Below are 15,346 nucleotides of genomic sequence, written 5' to 3'. Positions count from 1 at the left end.
AGTATAGTAAGGTAAGGGGAATGGAGTGGAGGATAGGACACCACTAGGCCCGCCAGCCTGGCCGTTTGTCCGGAAATCCGGACAAACAGGTAGGCTGGCAAAACCCGCCCGGTTGCCCAGCAATGTCCTCAAAAAGAAGACATGTCCGGGTAAAACCAGACATATGGTAACCCTACCCATTATGAATCTACTAGGAATGCAGCATTCTATTTGCTGGTTCCAAGCCTTTCGAATAATCTTCCCTCTAACATTAGATCATAACTCTCCTTAACCCGATTCAAAAATTTGTTAACCACATCTTTTCCAATCAGCTTTCAACACTTTTCTTAAAGCCCCTTTAATAAAGGCAGTAAGCCCACCATGAGCTTACCGCATGCTAAAAAGGAAGTACCACTGGGCTACCTTAGCAGCCCAGTGGTAGTTCCCACCCCCAGCTTGCCATTATATATCCAGTGCTACAACAATATATTTATATTAGCACTGGTGTGTACCCAGAAAAAAATCAGGCAGTGCCACGCACTGCCCAGTTGCCACCAGGTTAGTATGAAAGCCCTTACCGCCACCTCAATAGGTGGCGGTAAGGGCTTCCCGCCCCAAAATGGCCACACAGCAAGTGCTTCACTTGCCACAACACAGTAATTTCTTAAAACAAAAAATGACCTATCTTTCACCCGCTGCGGTAAAAGGGGGCCACATCAAAAACACACGCTGCCGGCACAGGCCTCCTTTTGCCACAGCTTGGTAAAAAGGGGCCCTTTGTTAAACCACATACACTCTTTTGCAATCTACCTCTGTCTTGCAGCATAGTTACACTGAACTTAATCCTAGATTTTAACTCTACATTTTTTTAAGCCTAATTATTTGGAAACATAACTTTGTCTGTGAATGTACTCTTTCCTATCTAATTGGAATTCCATTCTTGCTTTTAGCTATGTTTTTTTATTTGAAAGATTTGTACATTGCTTTGGCCTTCAACAAAGAAAAGGCAGTGTATCAAGCTGTAATTATTATTTTATTATTATTTGTTGCATTTGTATCCCACATTTTCCCACCTATTTGCAGGCTCAATGTGGCTTACATGATACCGTGATGGCGATTGCCAGTTCCGGTATGAGAAATACAGAGTGGTAATTGCATTAAGGATCAATAAGTGATGGGGTACATTGGGTAGTCAGGAGGAAGGGTTAAGTTTTGTCCAGTTCTTGTTTGAGTTTCGTTGTGTTGTGTGGTTCTGGTGTTTAGGTTGGGTCATTTTTAACAAATTGGTTTTTAATAATTTCCAAAAGATTGTTAGGTCGTGCTTTGTTTTCATAATGTTTGGTAGTGAGTTCCACAGTTGTGTGCTTATGTAGGAGAAGCTGGATGCATACATTGATTTGTATTTTAGTCCTTTGCAGCTTGGGTAGTGGAGATTTAGGTATGTGCGTGATGACCTTTTTGCATTTCTGGTTGGTAGATCTATCAAGTCTACCATGTAGATCGGGGCCTCACAGTGAATGATTTTGTGAACCAGGGTGCAGATTTTGAACGCAATTCGTTCTTTGATTGGGAGCCAATGTCAATTTTCACGTACGGGTTTGGTGCTTTCATATCTCGTTTTTCCATATATGAATCTGGCTGCAGTGTTTTGGGTAGTTTGTAGTTTCTTAATATTTTGTTCTTTGCATCCGGCGTATATTGCATTGCAGTAGTCTAGGTGACAGCACCAATGATTGTACTTCGGAATATTTCCCTCTTGAAGAAAGGTTTTACTCGTTTGAGTTTACACATTGAGTGGAACATTTTCTTTGTTGTAATTTTCGCTTGGCTTTCTAGCGTGAGGTTTCGATCTATTGTGACTCCAAGAATTTTCAGGCTGTCTGAGACAGGAAGAATGTATTCTGGGGTGTTTATAGTGGTACGTTTATTCGTGTTGTACTGTGATGATGTAATTGCATGATAATTGATGATGTAATTGATAATTGTATGATAATTGATGATGTATTGCGATGATGTAATTAAACTTCAACAACAATAAACTTATATGAATCCTCCTGTGCTACTTTCTATATAGAGTTTTCTGTATTATCTTGATAGTCTGGTCAGTCCTCGTTCTTTTGGGATCTTCCCTCCTTAAGGGGGGGGGGGAGGGATTTCTTTAATCCCTTATAAGAGTTTATTTGAATATTGCTTTGGTACTATTTCCTTGCAAAATTCTCGATATGTATATTATATATTTATTTATTGCACTTGTATCCCACATTTTCCCACCTATTTGCAGGCTCAATGTGGCTTACAAAGATCTGTTATGGCATCGCCATTACAGGGTAATAGATACAATTGGTGTTACATAGAGATCAAGGATGTCATAAAAGAATTAGCAAACAGTTATAGAAGGACGTCATTCAGAGTGGAGTGGTGATGTGTGATAGTTATACTACGGATTCTCGTGGTAGGCCTTATTGAAGAGATAGGTTTTCAGGGATTTGCAAAAGTTGGTTATTTCGTTAATTGTTTTCAATTTTGTTGGTAATGCATTCCACAAGCAGGCTGATAATCAAACTATCGTTAGCCACCAAAGCAAAGAAATAATGAAAATTCTCCTACTTTGAAGCAGAATGACATTTCAATCAGCTGGACGTTGAACCATGTGTTGCTTCTAATTTCTCATGCCAATTGAACTTCACCTTCGAGATCCACAACTTTAGACTGTTTCTTGAGACATAACTCGGGCGAAGAATGCTTTTCCTCTAGCAAAGATGGTAATACTGAGGTAGTGAGATCATCCAGATTCCCTTCATAGATTTGATTTGTTTGCATTGGGGGGGGGGGGGGGGGGTGGGGGCAGGAGATCCACCAGACCTCGCATCAGGAGGCAAGGGTAAGAGGTCCACTGGGAAGAAATCGATCCAAGATGGCGGCGTGAGTAGAAGCACCCGCGGGAGCTCCTGAACCCTGCTCGAAATTTGCGCAACTGAGTTTCCTCAAACCCGAAATGGGTAAGAGGAAAGGGAAGTCTAGCTTGCCTGTCTCCACGGGCAAGGTCAATCCCCCTCCGCTGCGTCAGACGACGTTACAGGAATCAGGCCTTCGAGTGCTTGGAACCGGAGGTAACACTTTGGGTGGTCCGGGAGATCTTGGAGACCGGAGCGCTGAGGGAATCTCGTTGAGCCCTCCCCAGATAACAGTCCCCCCAAGACCGGGGGTTGAGGCGAAGACAACGAGGGAACACTTAGCAGAATCCGGAAGTCGGTCCCCTGCAGGCGCGGCTGGAGACCCCGTTGCTTCTTCGACGCCGATGAGAACAACAGCCCAGACAGGTTTGCTGTCTGAAGAGAAGCCCGGCGAATCCCTGTGGAACCTTGGAGGGTTGACTAAACCACCGACTGTTACACTTGACTTACTATGGGAAGCAATTCAAGGCTTGAATACCAACCTCCAGCAAATTTCAGGTATATTGAGGGGAGAGGTGACTGAACTAAAGCAAGCTCAAATAGTAGTAAAATCTGAAATTGTAGAACAGAAGACCAAAATGGAGACTTTTGATAAAGATTTAGTAGCAGTGAATTCTTCAACTTTAATGTTGATAAAAAATAGCAATTTCCAGCAGCGAAAAATAGAATATCTTGAAAATCAGATAAGAGGCAATAATCTACGATTTCTTAATTTTCCTAAAGCCCCCCTCACCCCGGCTTTAGATATGCTTAAAAAATATTTTTCAGAGGTATTAGGTATTCCCCTTGAGGGACTACCGCCTATTACCAGGACTCAATATATTTCCGGAGCTGGTCTGAGTAAGTTGCCTATAAAGCCCCAGTCTGATGTTAATTTGACAGAATTTTTTAGAGCAATCTTTGGAGGTAGTGACTGAAAGAACTACACTGCTGGTTACATTTGCTTTACAACTGGATCGGGACAATATATTTAAACTTTATTTCAGACACATGAACTCTCCTTTTCTTGGATCAAAAATACAGATATTTCCGGATTTTTGTAGAGAGACTCAAAGAAGAAGAAAGCAGTTTTTGACGTTAAAAGAGAGGGTTCTCCGATTAGGAGGATCCTTTATATTAAAGTTTCCTTGCAAATGTTATATTTCTTTGAATGCTGTTAATTACATTTTTTTTTGACCCAGGGAAGTTAACTGAGTTTATTTCAACTAAAGAATAACTGCTGTGAATTCCTTGATTGCTAGCGCTTATCCTGGCTGTGATACTGAAGGTTCTATCTACTCTCTCTATATATTTTTTTTCTTTACCTTTCTGTAATTTCCTAGATCTTGGGTCAATATTTGTGGACTAAATAAGAGGATGTTTTTGCCTTTTTGAGATATCTAGTTAATACTTTAATGTGTGAAGTGTGTATCTATGTATTATTGCATAAATGCAAATTTAATAACTCATAAATAAAAAAAATTAAAAAAAAAGAGGTCCACTGGACCTCCAGCCCCCCCCGTGTCGCTATTTCAGAGGAAGAATGGAGGGCACTAGGTCACAAGGTCCTCAGTTTTGGAGGGGAATCAGGGGGTCCTATAGTTCCCCATGTCCTGGTGGCAGCCATCTCTCTCCCCTTCAATCTAGGGGGAAAAAAATCTGCAGCACAATTATCTCCTGCTGGTGTTTCTATGCTCATATAACTCCTCTTCTCAAGTCACTTCATTGACTCGCTATCCACTTTCCACGCACAGCTTCATTCTTATTCTTGCTCATTTCCCTCCATATTTTGGCTTGTTTGCTACATAGTTGCCACTATTACCATCCTGCGGTGCCTCTCCCATTTCTAAGGCAATGCTTAAATCCGCTCACAAGTCTGATTTTTGTTTGGGCTCTGAGGTGCTTGCGTTTGTGTGGTTTTTGTTTTACCTTGGCTGTGGGTTTGCCTGCATCAGTGAATGATCAGATAGAAAAAATGTAGCTAGTACATAAAACAACATGCCTAACAGTGAAAAATGTCCTTCAGTAACGGTCACATCTAAAAGATAAATATTATATACAAGTACTTATTTGTACTTGGGGCAATGGAGGGTTAAGTGACTTGCCTAGAGTCACAAGGAGCTGCAGTGGGAATTGAACCCAGTTCCCCGGCATCAGAGTCCACTGCACTAACCACTCTATCTTACCATAACATCACCTTGTATTTGTTCACACCGGAGTCTGCAAACGCCTCTCCGGTACTAAGTAAGCCACATTGAGCCTGCTAATAGGTGGGAAAAAGTGGGATACAAATTTAACAAATAAATGAGCAGTGGAAGTTCGATGTGTTATAGAGTAGTTGCTACTCAATATAGTGCTTGTGGCAATAGAATTATCCTGGGAATAATCAAGCCTGATAATTGTAGTGGTGTTGCCACAATAGATGGAGGCAAAAGTGTTCAGCTATGAGTGTCTGCGGCAGTGAGTAATTAGGCAGGAGGGAAGATCACGTCAAGAGTGCCTGAGTAGCTGCGCAGCATGTGAGCTGTGTGATTGCAGGAGTAGATTTTAAATTGGGCCGTTTGGTGCGCCAGGCAGTTTGGAGAAGAACACCCTTTTTTCCAGTAGTTTGGTGCTCTGATCAGTAAACTACTTGCTCGAAGAGTGGAGAATGTTGTGGTTAATCGAGGCAGCCGAGAGGAGCAGAATAGAGGGCACATACTTGCCGCATCACCCCCCAGGTGAGAGGTCTTGGTTCTGGCCTGCTGTTCTTCAATGGTGGGTCATGCAGCTCCAAATAGGGTGCCTGCAGTGTGGGTGGTGGACTGTCCAGAACTGGGCTGTTTCAGGGCAAGGATGCTGACCCCCAGTAGCAGCTCACCTTTCGCAGTTCATCTGCATCCAGTGTTCCCGCAACCTCAGGGCACACTGCTGTGCTGACTCCTTGGCTGGTCGTCACTGTCCTTCTAGGCTGGAGTGCGCTGTGCTGTGCCAAGCTTTGATTGCACCCCCAATCCGTATCTGCCTGCTCTGGTCCGCTGATACCAGATTGCTCTGTCGAGCTGCGTGGTCTAGTCAGTCTGTGGGTTCAGGACATCTTTCCTGCTAATTTTGCTCCTAGGTTCCTCCGGACAGGTTGTAGTATCACTGTCTAATTTGAGAGGTGTGGTAGCCGTGTTAGTACACTCTTAAAGGTTATCAATAGAAATCAAACAAAATAAAACATGGAAAAGAAAATAAGATGATACCTTTTTTCTGGACATAACTTAATACATTTCTTGATTAGCTTTCGAAGGTTGCCCTTCATCTTCAGATCGGAAATAAGCAAATGTGGTAGCTGATAGTATAGATAAGTGAAACATCCAAGCATCTAATTGACAAGTCTAGCAGGGGGGGGGGGGGGGGGGAGTGGGTAGGAGGTATGCATGGGGACATCAAAGCATTTCATTGATAGTCTAACAGGATGGGTGTGGGTAGGTAAGAGGAGGGTGATAAACAGAGAAATACAACTTTATGGTTTATAATGGGCTAGAAAACCCAGATCATTGTTCAGTCCTGTCTGTTGGGTGTCAAAATATTCAATCATTCTGACTTCAAAGGTCTTAAGTTCCTGTATTGTTTTAAAGTTACCTTTCAGGATTCTTACTGTGAAATTACTGGTGCAGTGTTCTGGTCTTGTAAAGTGCTGGCCCACAGGGGTGGGAACCTGACTGGCACCAGCTTTCTTCATGTTATATCTATGTAAATTAAATCTTGTCTTAAGCATTTGGCCTGTTTCTCCAATATAGCATCCTTCGTTACATTTTTTACACTGAATGATATATACCACATTGGCAGATGAGCATGTGAAAGATTCCTTTATGTTGAATGTTTTTCCTTTGTGAATGACAATGGGGTCCTGTGGCATAGCTTGCAGCTGGATATATTACAGGGAAATGTGCCCTTCTCTTCCTTTTCAGTCTGTGTTGGGAGTTTACTTCTGATTAGCTTGTGTTTTAAGTTGGGTGGCTGTCGGAAGGCCAGCACCGGTGGGGATGGGAATATCTCTTTCAGTAATTCATCGTCCTGGAGTAGAGGCTGTAGATCTCTTATGATTTTCCTCAGTTTCTCCAGCTCTGGGTTGTATGTCACTACAAGGGGGATTCTGTCTGTGGCTTTTTTTTTTTCTTTGTACTGTAGCAGATTTTCCCTGGGTGTTTTGAGGGAAGAGGCAATATTCTTGGAGATTCTTTTGGGGTTGTAGCCTTTCTGTTTGAAGGATGCAGTCAGGATTTCAAGATGTCTGTCTCTATCCCCTGGGTCAGAGCAGATAGGGTGATATCTTGTGGCTTGGCTGTAAAGAATGGATCTTTTTGTATGTGAAGGATGGAAGCTGGAGTTGTGGAGGTAGCTGCATCTGTCTGTGGGTTTCTTGTATATAGATGTTTGTATACAGCCATCACTGATTGAGACCGTGGTGTCCAAAAAATTGACTTTTTCTGGGGAGTAGTCAATTTTGAATCTGATTGGATGGTATGTATTGAAAGAATAGCAAAATTGTTTCAGAGTTTCTTCCCCCTCCGTCCAAATCATAAAAATGTCATCGATGTACCGGTAGTATTTTAGAGGTTTGGTCTGGTGTGTATTCAGAAATGTCTCTTCCAGCTCAGCCATAAAAAGGTTGGCATATTGGGGTGCTGTCCTGGTGCCCATCGCAGTGCCCATTATTTGTAGATATCATTGTTAAAGCGGAAATAGTTGTGGGTTAAAATGAATTTGATTAATTTTGTAACAGTTTCTTGTTCTATAATGTTTATAGTGTTTCCACTTTTTGTTGTAAATCGCTTTGCTTCCCTCCATAAAAGGCAGTAGATCAAGTTTAATAAACAGTTTAAAACTTACAGGTATATGCATTCTGCAGCGCCTTGGTATCTCTCCTCTCTTCCTACACTCCATTGATTGAGTAAATTACACTTTTCTGAACCCTTCTTCACTACCACTATTGCCAGACTCTGTTCCTTCCATCTTGCTGCTCTGTATGCCTGGAATAGACTTCCTAAGTCAGTACATCATGCTCAGTCTTTGGATTTATTTAAATCTAGGCTAAAAGCCCACTCTTAACCTCTCATTCACCTATTTATTACTAATGTTTCCCATACTAGATGAAACTCCCTCATCCCTTTTAGTCCTGCTTGTCGGTCTTGAATAAATTGTAAATGATGTGGAGCAGGGACTCTCTATGTGTTTGTGTCCAGCACTGTATCCCTCAGATTTTATATATGGTGCCCACATTTGGGCAACAATCCAAGAGGCACATGCAACTTATTTGGATAACAATCCATGAACAAGCAATAATTAGATAGTGGAGGCGTGGCTTACTGGTTAGAGCACCGGTCTTGCAATCCAGAGGTGGCCAGTTCAAATCCCACTGCTGTTTCTTGTGATCTTGGGCAAGTCACTTAACCTTCCATTGCCTCAGGTACAAACTTAGATTGTGAGCCCTCCTGGGACAGAGAAATATCCAGCGTACTTGAATGTGATCCACTCAAAGCACCATTTTATAAAGGGCATGTGCCCTTTATAGAGTAGCGTGCTGATTTTTTCCAGTGCCAAATTTTGAGCACCCTTTATTAGAATTCCCCCCACGTGTCTAGTAGTACTATAAAAATGACGTGTAAAATTGAAAATTGCAAATGGGCCACATGTTGGATGCCCCAGGATTACACAGAAGCAAACATGATGGAAGATGAAGTTAGAAGTTAAAAGCCTTTATTGTAAACAGCCGGTAAAGGAATGCCCAATACAGCCTTGTTTCACCAAACAGGGCTGCTTCAGGGGCAAAACATGGCCACGCCCGGCATTCCTTTACCCACTCTTTACAATAAAGGCTTTTAACTTCTAACTTCATCTTCCATCATGTCTGCTTCATCATCTATTCTACTGGGACTATTGGACCACTTGCCCGTTTTTTGTTTGTTTTTTTTAAAGGACCAGGATTACACAAATGCATACACAGGTGGGTTAATATACATGAAATACATATTAACTGTGGATATCCTGAAAACGCAACTGGCTGGGTGTGGTCCAAGAACTGGGTTGAGAACCACTGCTCTTCACCAATGGTTCTCAATCCATTCTTTGGGACACACCTAGCCAGGGACATTTTCAGGATACCCACAATGAATATGCATGCGTTAGATTTGCAGACAATGGAGGCAGGGCATGCAAATTTATCTCATGCATATTCATTGTGGTTATCCTGAAAACCTGACTGGTTAGATGTGTTCTGGGTTGAGAACTTCTGTTTTAAATTATTATCTGTGAAAAAAAGACAATTGTTCAACCTGCAAATCAGCTAATCTCTTTATTTGAAGAAACCGAGAAATATATAGATTAAAATTGCCTATAAGTAGATTTACAACAAATAGAATGTGCTTTTATACAGATGCAACTCTTTTTTTTCTATATAAAATAGAATACAAACAGTGCATTGATAATTCCCTGCAGTTCCTAATAAAGAGTATAGAGCAGCATTCTGAGACATGTAAAATCTAGGAGTAGCTAAAAGCAGCACATCAAGAGAACCTGGTTTTGAACCTTCCTGTAACAGAGCTTGCATTTAGAGTATTTAAGTCTTATTAAAGATATTGTTGTAAAAATAAGCAATCCAACATATGGCAACACAAGCAGGATGAAATATGAAGGTCCACAATAAACTCAGATCTGACAGCAGGTACATGAACAAGAGGGTAAGAAACATTTGAGGGTCAAGGCAGCAGCACCATTTCAAGATAGATTTAAGAAATTACTGAATAGTCTTATGGCTCATTCTCCACCCCACTTAAAATATAAAAGACATACCAGTAAGGAAGCCCTGCAGACTCTCTTCTCACAGTACCTGTAAACATTTACCCCACAATATTTAAGCTTTTCACTGCTTAACACAGAGGAGTGGCCTAGTGGTTAGGGTGGTGGACTCTGGTCCTGGGGAACTGAGTTTGATTCCCACTTCAGGCATGGGCAGCTCCTTGTGACTCTGGGCAAGTCACTTAACCCTCCACTGCCCCAGGTACAAATAAGTACCTGTATATGTAAGCCACGTTGAGCCTGCCTTGAGTGGGAAAGCATGGGGTACAAATATAAAAAAAAAAAAAAAATACCCTGATATTGAGCATCAGGCTGTATGCAGATCCTGCTGAATATCCCAATATAAGATACTACTACTAATCATTTCTATAGCGCTAATAGATGTACGCAGCGCTGTACATATTATATACAGATAACTTTCTCTGTCCCTAGAGGGCTCACATTCTAACTTGATGTATCTGAGGCAAGAGACTTGCCCAAGGTCACAAGGAGTTGCAGTGGGAATCAAACCCAGGTTGCCAGGATCAAAGCCCAATGCAATAACCATTAGGCTACCACTCCACTCTGTGTGTACAGTGCTGCGTACATCTAGTAGCGCTATAGAAATTATTATTAGTACCTTATAGCCAGATATTCAGTAGCGGGATCTGAATACAACCTGATGCTCAATATCTGGGTATAAGGTGGCTACTGAAAGCTATATGGGTACTGCTGATATTTAGCATCAGTATCTGGACAACAGCTCTTTGCTGTCCTAACTAGTCCAGATGGTTATTGGTACTGGCAGTGAGTATCAGTGGCACTAGGAAAACTTCCTGCAGCCACCCTGGCTCTACTTATCATTTCTATGGCGCTACTAATAATGGCCTACCCCCTGTTTTAGCACTGAAAAACCCTGCAAATTTAGTCTTAAAAAGCCAATTTTAGATTCCTCCAATAATAGCCCCCCCCTGGAATTCACAGTAACCAGCACTGCTGTTTTCCACCCTCCCACAATGACTGTCTCTCTCTTCTTACCTTTTCTCATGGTTGTGGCACTGGGCCAATGTGGGGCCTTGAGCATGTGCAAATGCTCAAGGCCCTGAATCGGCCCAGTGTCATAAACATGAGAGATATGGTCATTGCGGAGGGGTGGGGGTGAGGGAGTGGAGAAGTGCAATGCCAGTTATCACAGGAGAGAAATGATGGTCGTCATGAAGAGGAGGAATGGAGAAGAGAAATGGTGCCTCCATTAATAGCCCACCTTAGACTTCAGAAAACCAACTGTTCTAATAATAGCCCGGGCATTTATTAGAAACGACAGATTAAATAGATAGATACATTCCTCTGAAGGCACATCTAAAAGAAATGGATTATGGATGGATGGTGTTAAAGATAACAATAATTCTCTCCATGCACTGTCAGCACTGAGTGTTAACTCCCCAGTGATAAAGATGGGAGAACCGACACATCTGAACATTTACTGCAGTATAAAAGTGACACTACAATCAGAGTCAAAAGACAGGACATATTGAGAAATTTTACCTGATTTTTAGATAACAATAACTTAACTATATAAAAGTCATATCGTGAAAACTTATTGCTTGGTACTAGGCAACTGCCAAATTGAAACACATGAATCTACATTTTAAAATGGATATGCAGCTTCCCTCCCAATCCCAAACTGCATATTATGGCTTTGTCGGCTTCTTTCATATAAAGAATATGCCAGAGAGGCTGGCCTGGTTGCTCAGTGGCAGCACTATGGACCGCCATGCAGAGAGATCTTGGTTTGATTCCTGGTCCAGGTCTTCTACTGCCTTGGCAGATGAGCACAGGGATGCTGCAGAGGCAGTGTGCACAGCCACAGAGTGGGAGAGAGTCAGTCATTACACGATGCTGACTTCTAGTAGCTGAAATTACGGCCCATAATTACAGAGTTTCAAAGAGAGTCTGCAACATCATCCCAGCTGAGAACTGTCACCACAATAACTAGAATAAAATGGGAGGGGATTAAAAACAAATGGGGGGGGGGGTGGAAATCCCTGGTTCCAGTTGTGTTGGATGCCCAGAGAAGCAAGATGAAAGTACTGAACCATAAAGAAAAAGAAAGAATGAAAAAAAAGACAGGCTTCAATGCCGGGCCGTGTCTGGGAAGCAGCACTGAATATCCGGTTATATGTGGCCAGCTAACCCTTATGCGGTTAAGTGTGATATTCACCAACAAGTTTTACGCAGTCCAATTTGTCTGGTTAACTTGGGCGGTTAAGTGCTCAACATTGCCACTTAACCAGTTAACCGCATAAATGTTGACTCCACCCCCAGAGCACCTATGGCTTTAGAAGTTATTGCTGATGCTCAGCAGCACTAACCAGTTAAATTGCTGTGAATATCGACTGCCAAAGCATACAGCATTATATTTTAATTCTACTCGCTTACTGAGTGCTACAACCCAGCCAACACGCTGCTTTAAAAAGAGAAAATATGCAAACTGGGTGAATGGATGAATTACCGATCATCATTTCTGCAGTGGCAAAAGTAAGCAGAAGAAAGTGCAGGCGGTGAAGAGTTGAAAGCATCTGTGTCGGAGGTGGGACTAGAAGGGCTAGTCTGCAGTGACAGATGCATGCTATTGGCCAATTAGAATAATTTAAATGGATTGCTACAAAATAGACACGAGAATAACATCCAGTGAGATATACAGCACCTCTCTCAGGATAAAGGTAACTTGGAACCCCCCCCCCCCACACACACACACACATATATATACAGATAAATATATATTAAAAATTCTTAAAATAATTCACATGCTGCTTAAAAAAAACCAACCTCTGATCAAGAAGAAACATTATTACAATCCAGCAGATCTACTCCTGGAATTATTTCTCCTTACATATCAGATAAACTTCTTTTACTAGATTATAAAAAAAACAATGAACAAAACAATCTTCATTACTCAAACTAGACTGTCTGCATTTGTCCTATTCTCTCTGTATGCAGAACATTATAAAATTATGATTGTTTTAAATAGGTGAAAATATCTGAGGCTTAGCCACTGCAAATAGATGACATTTTTCTGCGGATTACACCTGATAAATAATGCTGCTCATTTAATGGCTTGGGCTCTGTTAAGCATCCACTGTCTTTAAGCATTATTCATCCCAGAGATAGAGGATTCCCCTTCCCTCCACCTCCCCCTCTGCAAAAAGGTCTGGTTTTCAGGATAACCAAAATATACAAATGAATCTTTTCTTAGACTCATTATATGTAAATATATCCCATGCATACTAATTGCAGATATACACTAAACCAAACCTGTTGTGCCCCTAGGATGGAGTTGAGAACTAGCTCTGAAAATGCAGGCAGTATTTTGTTTCCATAACTTTTGAAGTGTTAGTTCTTAGCTGTTTTCAGTTTCCTTCGGAAGTACTCAGGAGCAGCTTCATAGAGCCAGTCAGCATCCACCACACAGAGGTCCCGCATGTAGCACTTGGAGGTGTGTAGCAGTTCATTGTATACCACGCAGGCTGGCTTGCAGTGGAATAGGACGGAGGAGGGGTGGATGGCCACAGGCTGGCGCATGCTGATTGTGGTGTATGTCCCATCCGGCTGCAGCTCTGCTGTATTCATGAAGAGCCCATGGGCCAGGCACTGACGAATATTCACCAGGTCTGTCCGAGAGGACTCGATAGGCATGGACATCTGTGCGAAATTAAAGTCAATGTTCAGTTGAAATACCCAAAATGCAGGGAGCAATTTTCAAATTGACTGCATTAGTGCAAAACCTGCGTGTGAAGGAGTAGCTTAACGGTTAGCACAGCGAGCCCAGATTCTGGGGAATTGGGTTCAGTCTCCACTGCAGTTCCTTGTAACCCTGTGCATAAATCACTTGTCACTTAACCCGCCATTGCCCCAGGTACAAGAATGTAGATCAATGGTTCCTAAACCTGTCCTGGGGGGAGGGGGGGGTGGGAACTCCAAGCCAATCAAGTACTCAGGATATCCACAATGTATATTCATGAGAGAGATTTCTACGCAGTGGAGGAGGTACATGCAAACCTCTCTCATGAATATTCATTGTGGATATCCTGAAAACCTGACTAGCTGTGGGTTTCCCCAGGACAGGTTTGGGAACCACTGACTTAGATTGCAAGCTCAATAGGGACACATAAAAAGTACTTGCATATCAAACATATAAATGGCAAGTGACCGATTCACCTGCAAATGCGCAGTAGAGACTTCCCTCTCTGTCCCGCCCTCGCGTCAAGACGTGATGACGTCAGAGGGCGGAACAGAGCGGGAAACGGAGTCGGACTGTCGGACGCTGAAGCCTGGAAACGAACATCGCGTGCACCAACCTCCACCCTCCCCGCCGCCACTCCCACCCCTCTCCGTATCGGGCCCCCTGCACTGACCTGACAGCGCCTCTCACCTTCGTGTGGAAGCACTGCAGGCAAAAGCAGAGCGATCTGCTGCTGCCTGCAGCACTTTCACACGGAGGTGAGAGGCGCTGTCAGGTCAGTGCAGGGGGCCCGGCACGGAGGGGGGAGGGAGCGGCGGCGAGAAGGGTAGCTGGACATGGGGTGAGAGCAGGGCAGAGAGGAGGGTTGGTGGACGGGGGAGGGGGGAGGCCAAGGGAAAGAGGAGGGTTGCTGGATATGGGGGGGAGGATCGGTGGACGGGGTGAGGCCAGGGAAGAGAGGAGGGCTGCTGGACATGGGGGGAGGGCTAGGCCAGGGGATACAGGATGGCTGCTGGACATGGGGGGAGGGCAGGGGAGAGAGCAGGGTTGCTGGACATGGATCGGGGGAGGGGAGGGCAGGGGAGAGAGGAGGTTTGCTGCACATGGATGGATGGAGGTGAGAATTATTACATTTTGCAAAACACAAATCTTGCCCGTTTTAAAGGCTAGTAATAAATGTAAACCGTTCTGGTTGTACCGCAGAAAGGCAGTATATCAAATCCGTGACTCTCTATACCTGGAGTATTTGTACCAATTTTCAGAGGAAAAATATGACAATTTTTAAGTAGACATTTACTGTAGGTGCAATTTACCCATGACATTTTCACCTGCCTTTTCTCTGAGTATTTTTCCATTGAATTTGAATAAAATGCATAGCTTTAAAAATGCAGCACATGCGAATCAGCCGACCTAAACACACCCTTGGAAAGGTGTCCTCTTAATTCACCTAAACGTAGCTGTGTTGTGAGGAATGCACATTTTTAGCTGCACTGCAGGAGGGTGATTTCAAACAGATGACTGATGTGACTAAGTTTTGCTCTGAAATTGTCTTCTATAAATCTATGCACGTGAAGCACGAATAAAACATGAGCAAAGACTGGACTTCAGAAAGAAGGTTAAAAGAAAATATATAGGGATGTGGCTATATTAACAGCCACATAGCGCCAAGAATCCTCTGTGCATTTGGTAATTCCAGGCTCGGTTATTGTTTTTGTTTTCCCAACCTCTTCCATACATCCACCAATTTTAACATTGCTCTTCACCCAATCCTCTTTGAACCTCATATCATGACCTCATGTCCTCAGAGGCATCCTTTTACAGTGAAAGACAAGTCTCTTTTGCATTACCCCCTCATTCTATAATTTATAAGTGTTGCCATACAAAGCGT

The 15,346-nt window shown here is 42.8% G+C and overlaps 1 protein-coding gene across 3 annotated transcripts in view; it reads right to left on the bottom strand.

Moving 5' to 3' along the window:
- Positions 1-10,646: 10,646 nt before the first annotated feature.
- The window catches only part of DHX33 (DEAH-box helicase 33), a 29,567-nt gene continuing 24,867 nt past the window's right edge, over positions 10,647-15,346 (bottom strand). For all 3 annotated transcript variants that reach the window (XM_030186173.1, XM_030186172.1, XM_030186171.1), the window contains exon 13: positions 10,647-13,418. In XM_030186173.1, coding sequence (XP_030042033.1) covers positions 13,110-13,418 — 309 coding nt within the window. In that variant the 3' untranslated portion in view covers positions 10,647-13,109. The remainder of the gene's footprint in view (positions 13,419-15,346) is intronic.

This window comes from Microcaecilia unicolor, chromosome 13 (genome assembly GCF_901765095.1).
Source record: "Microcaecilia unicolor chromosome 13, aMicUni1.1, whole genome shotgun sequence".
NCBI classification, from domain to species: Eukaryota; Metazoa; Chordata; class Amphibia; order Gymnophiona; family Siphonopidae; genus Microcaecilia; species Microcaecilia unicolor.
This window is presented reverse-complemented; position numbering and strand designations above follow the sequence as displayed.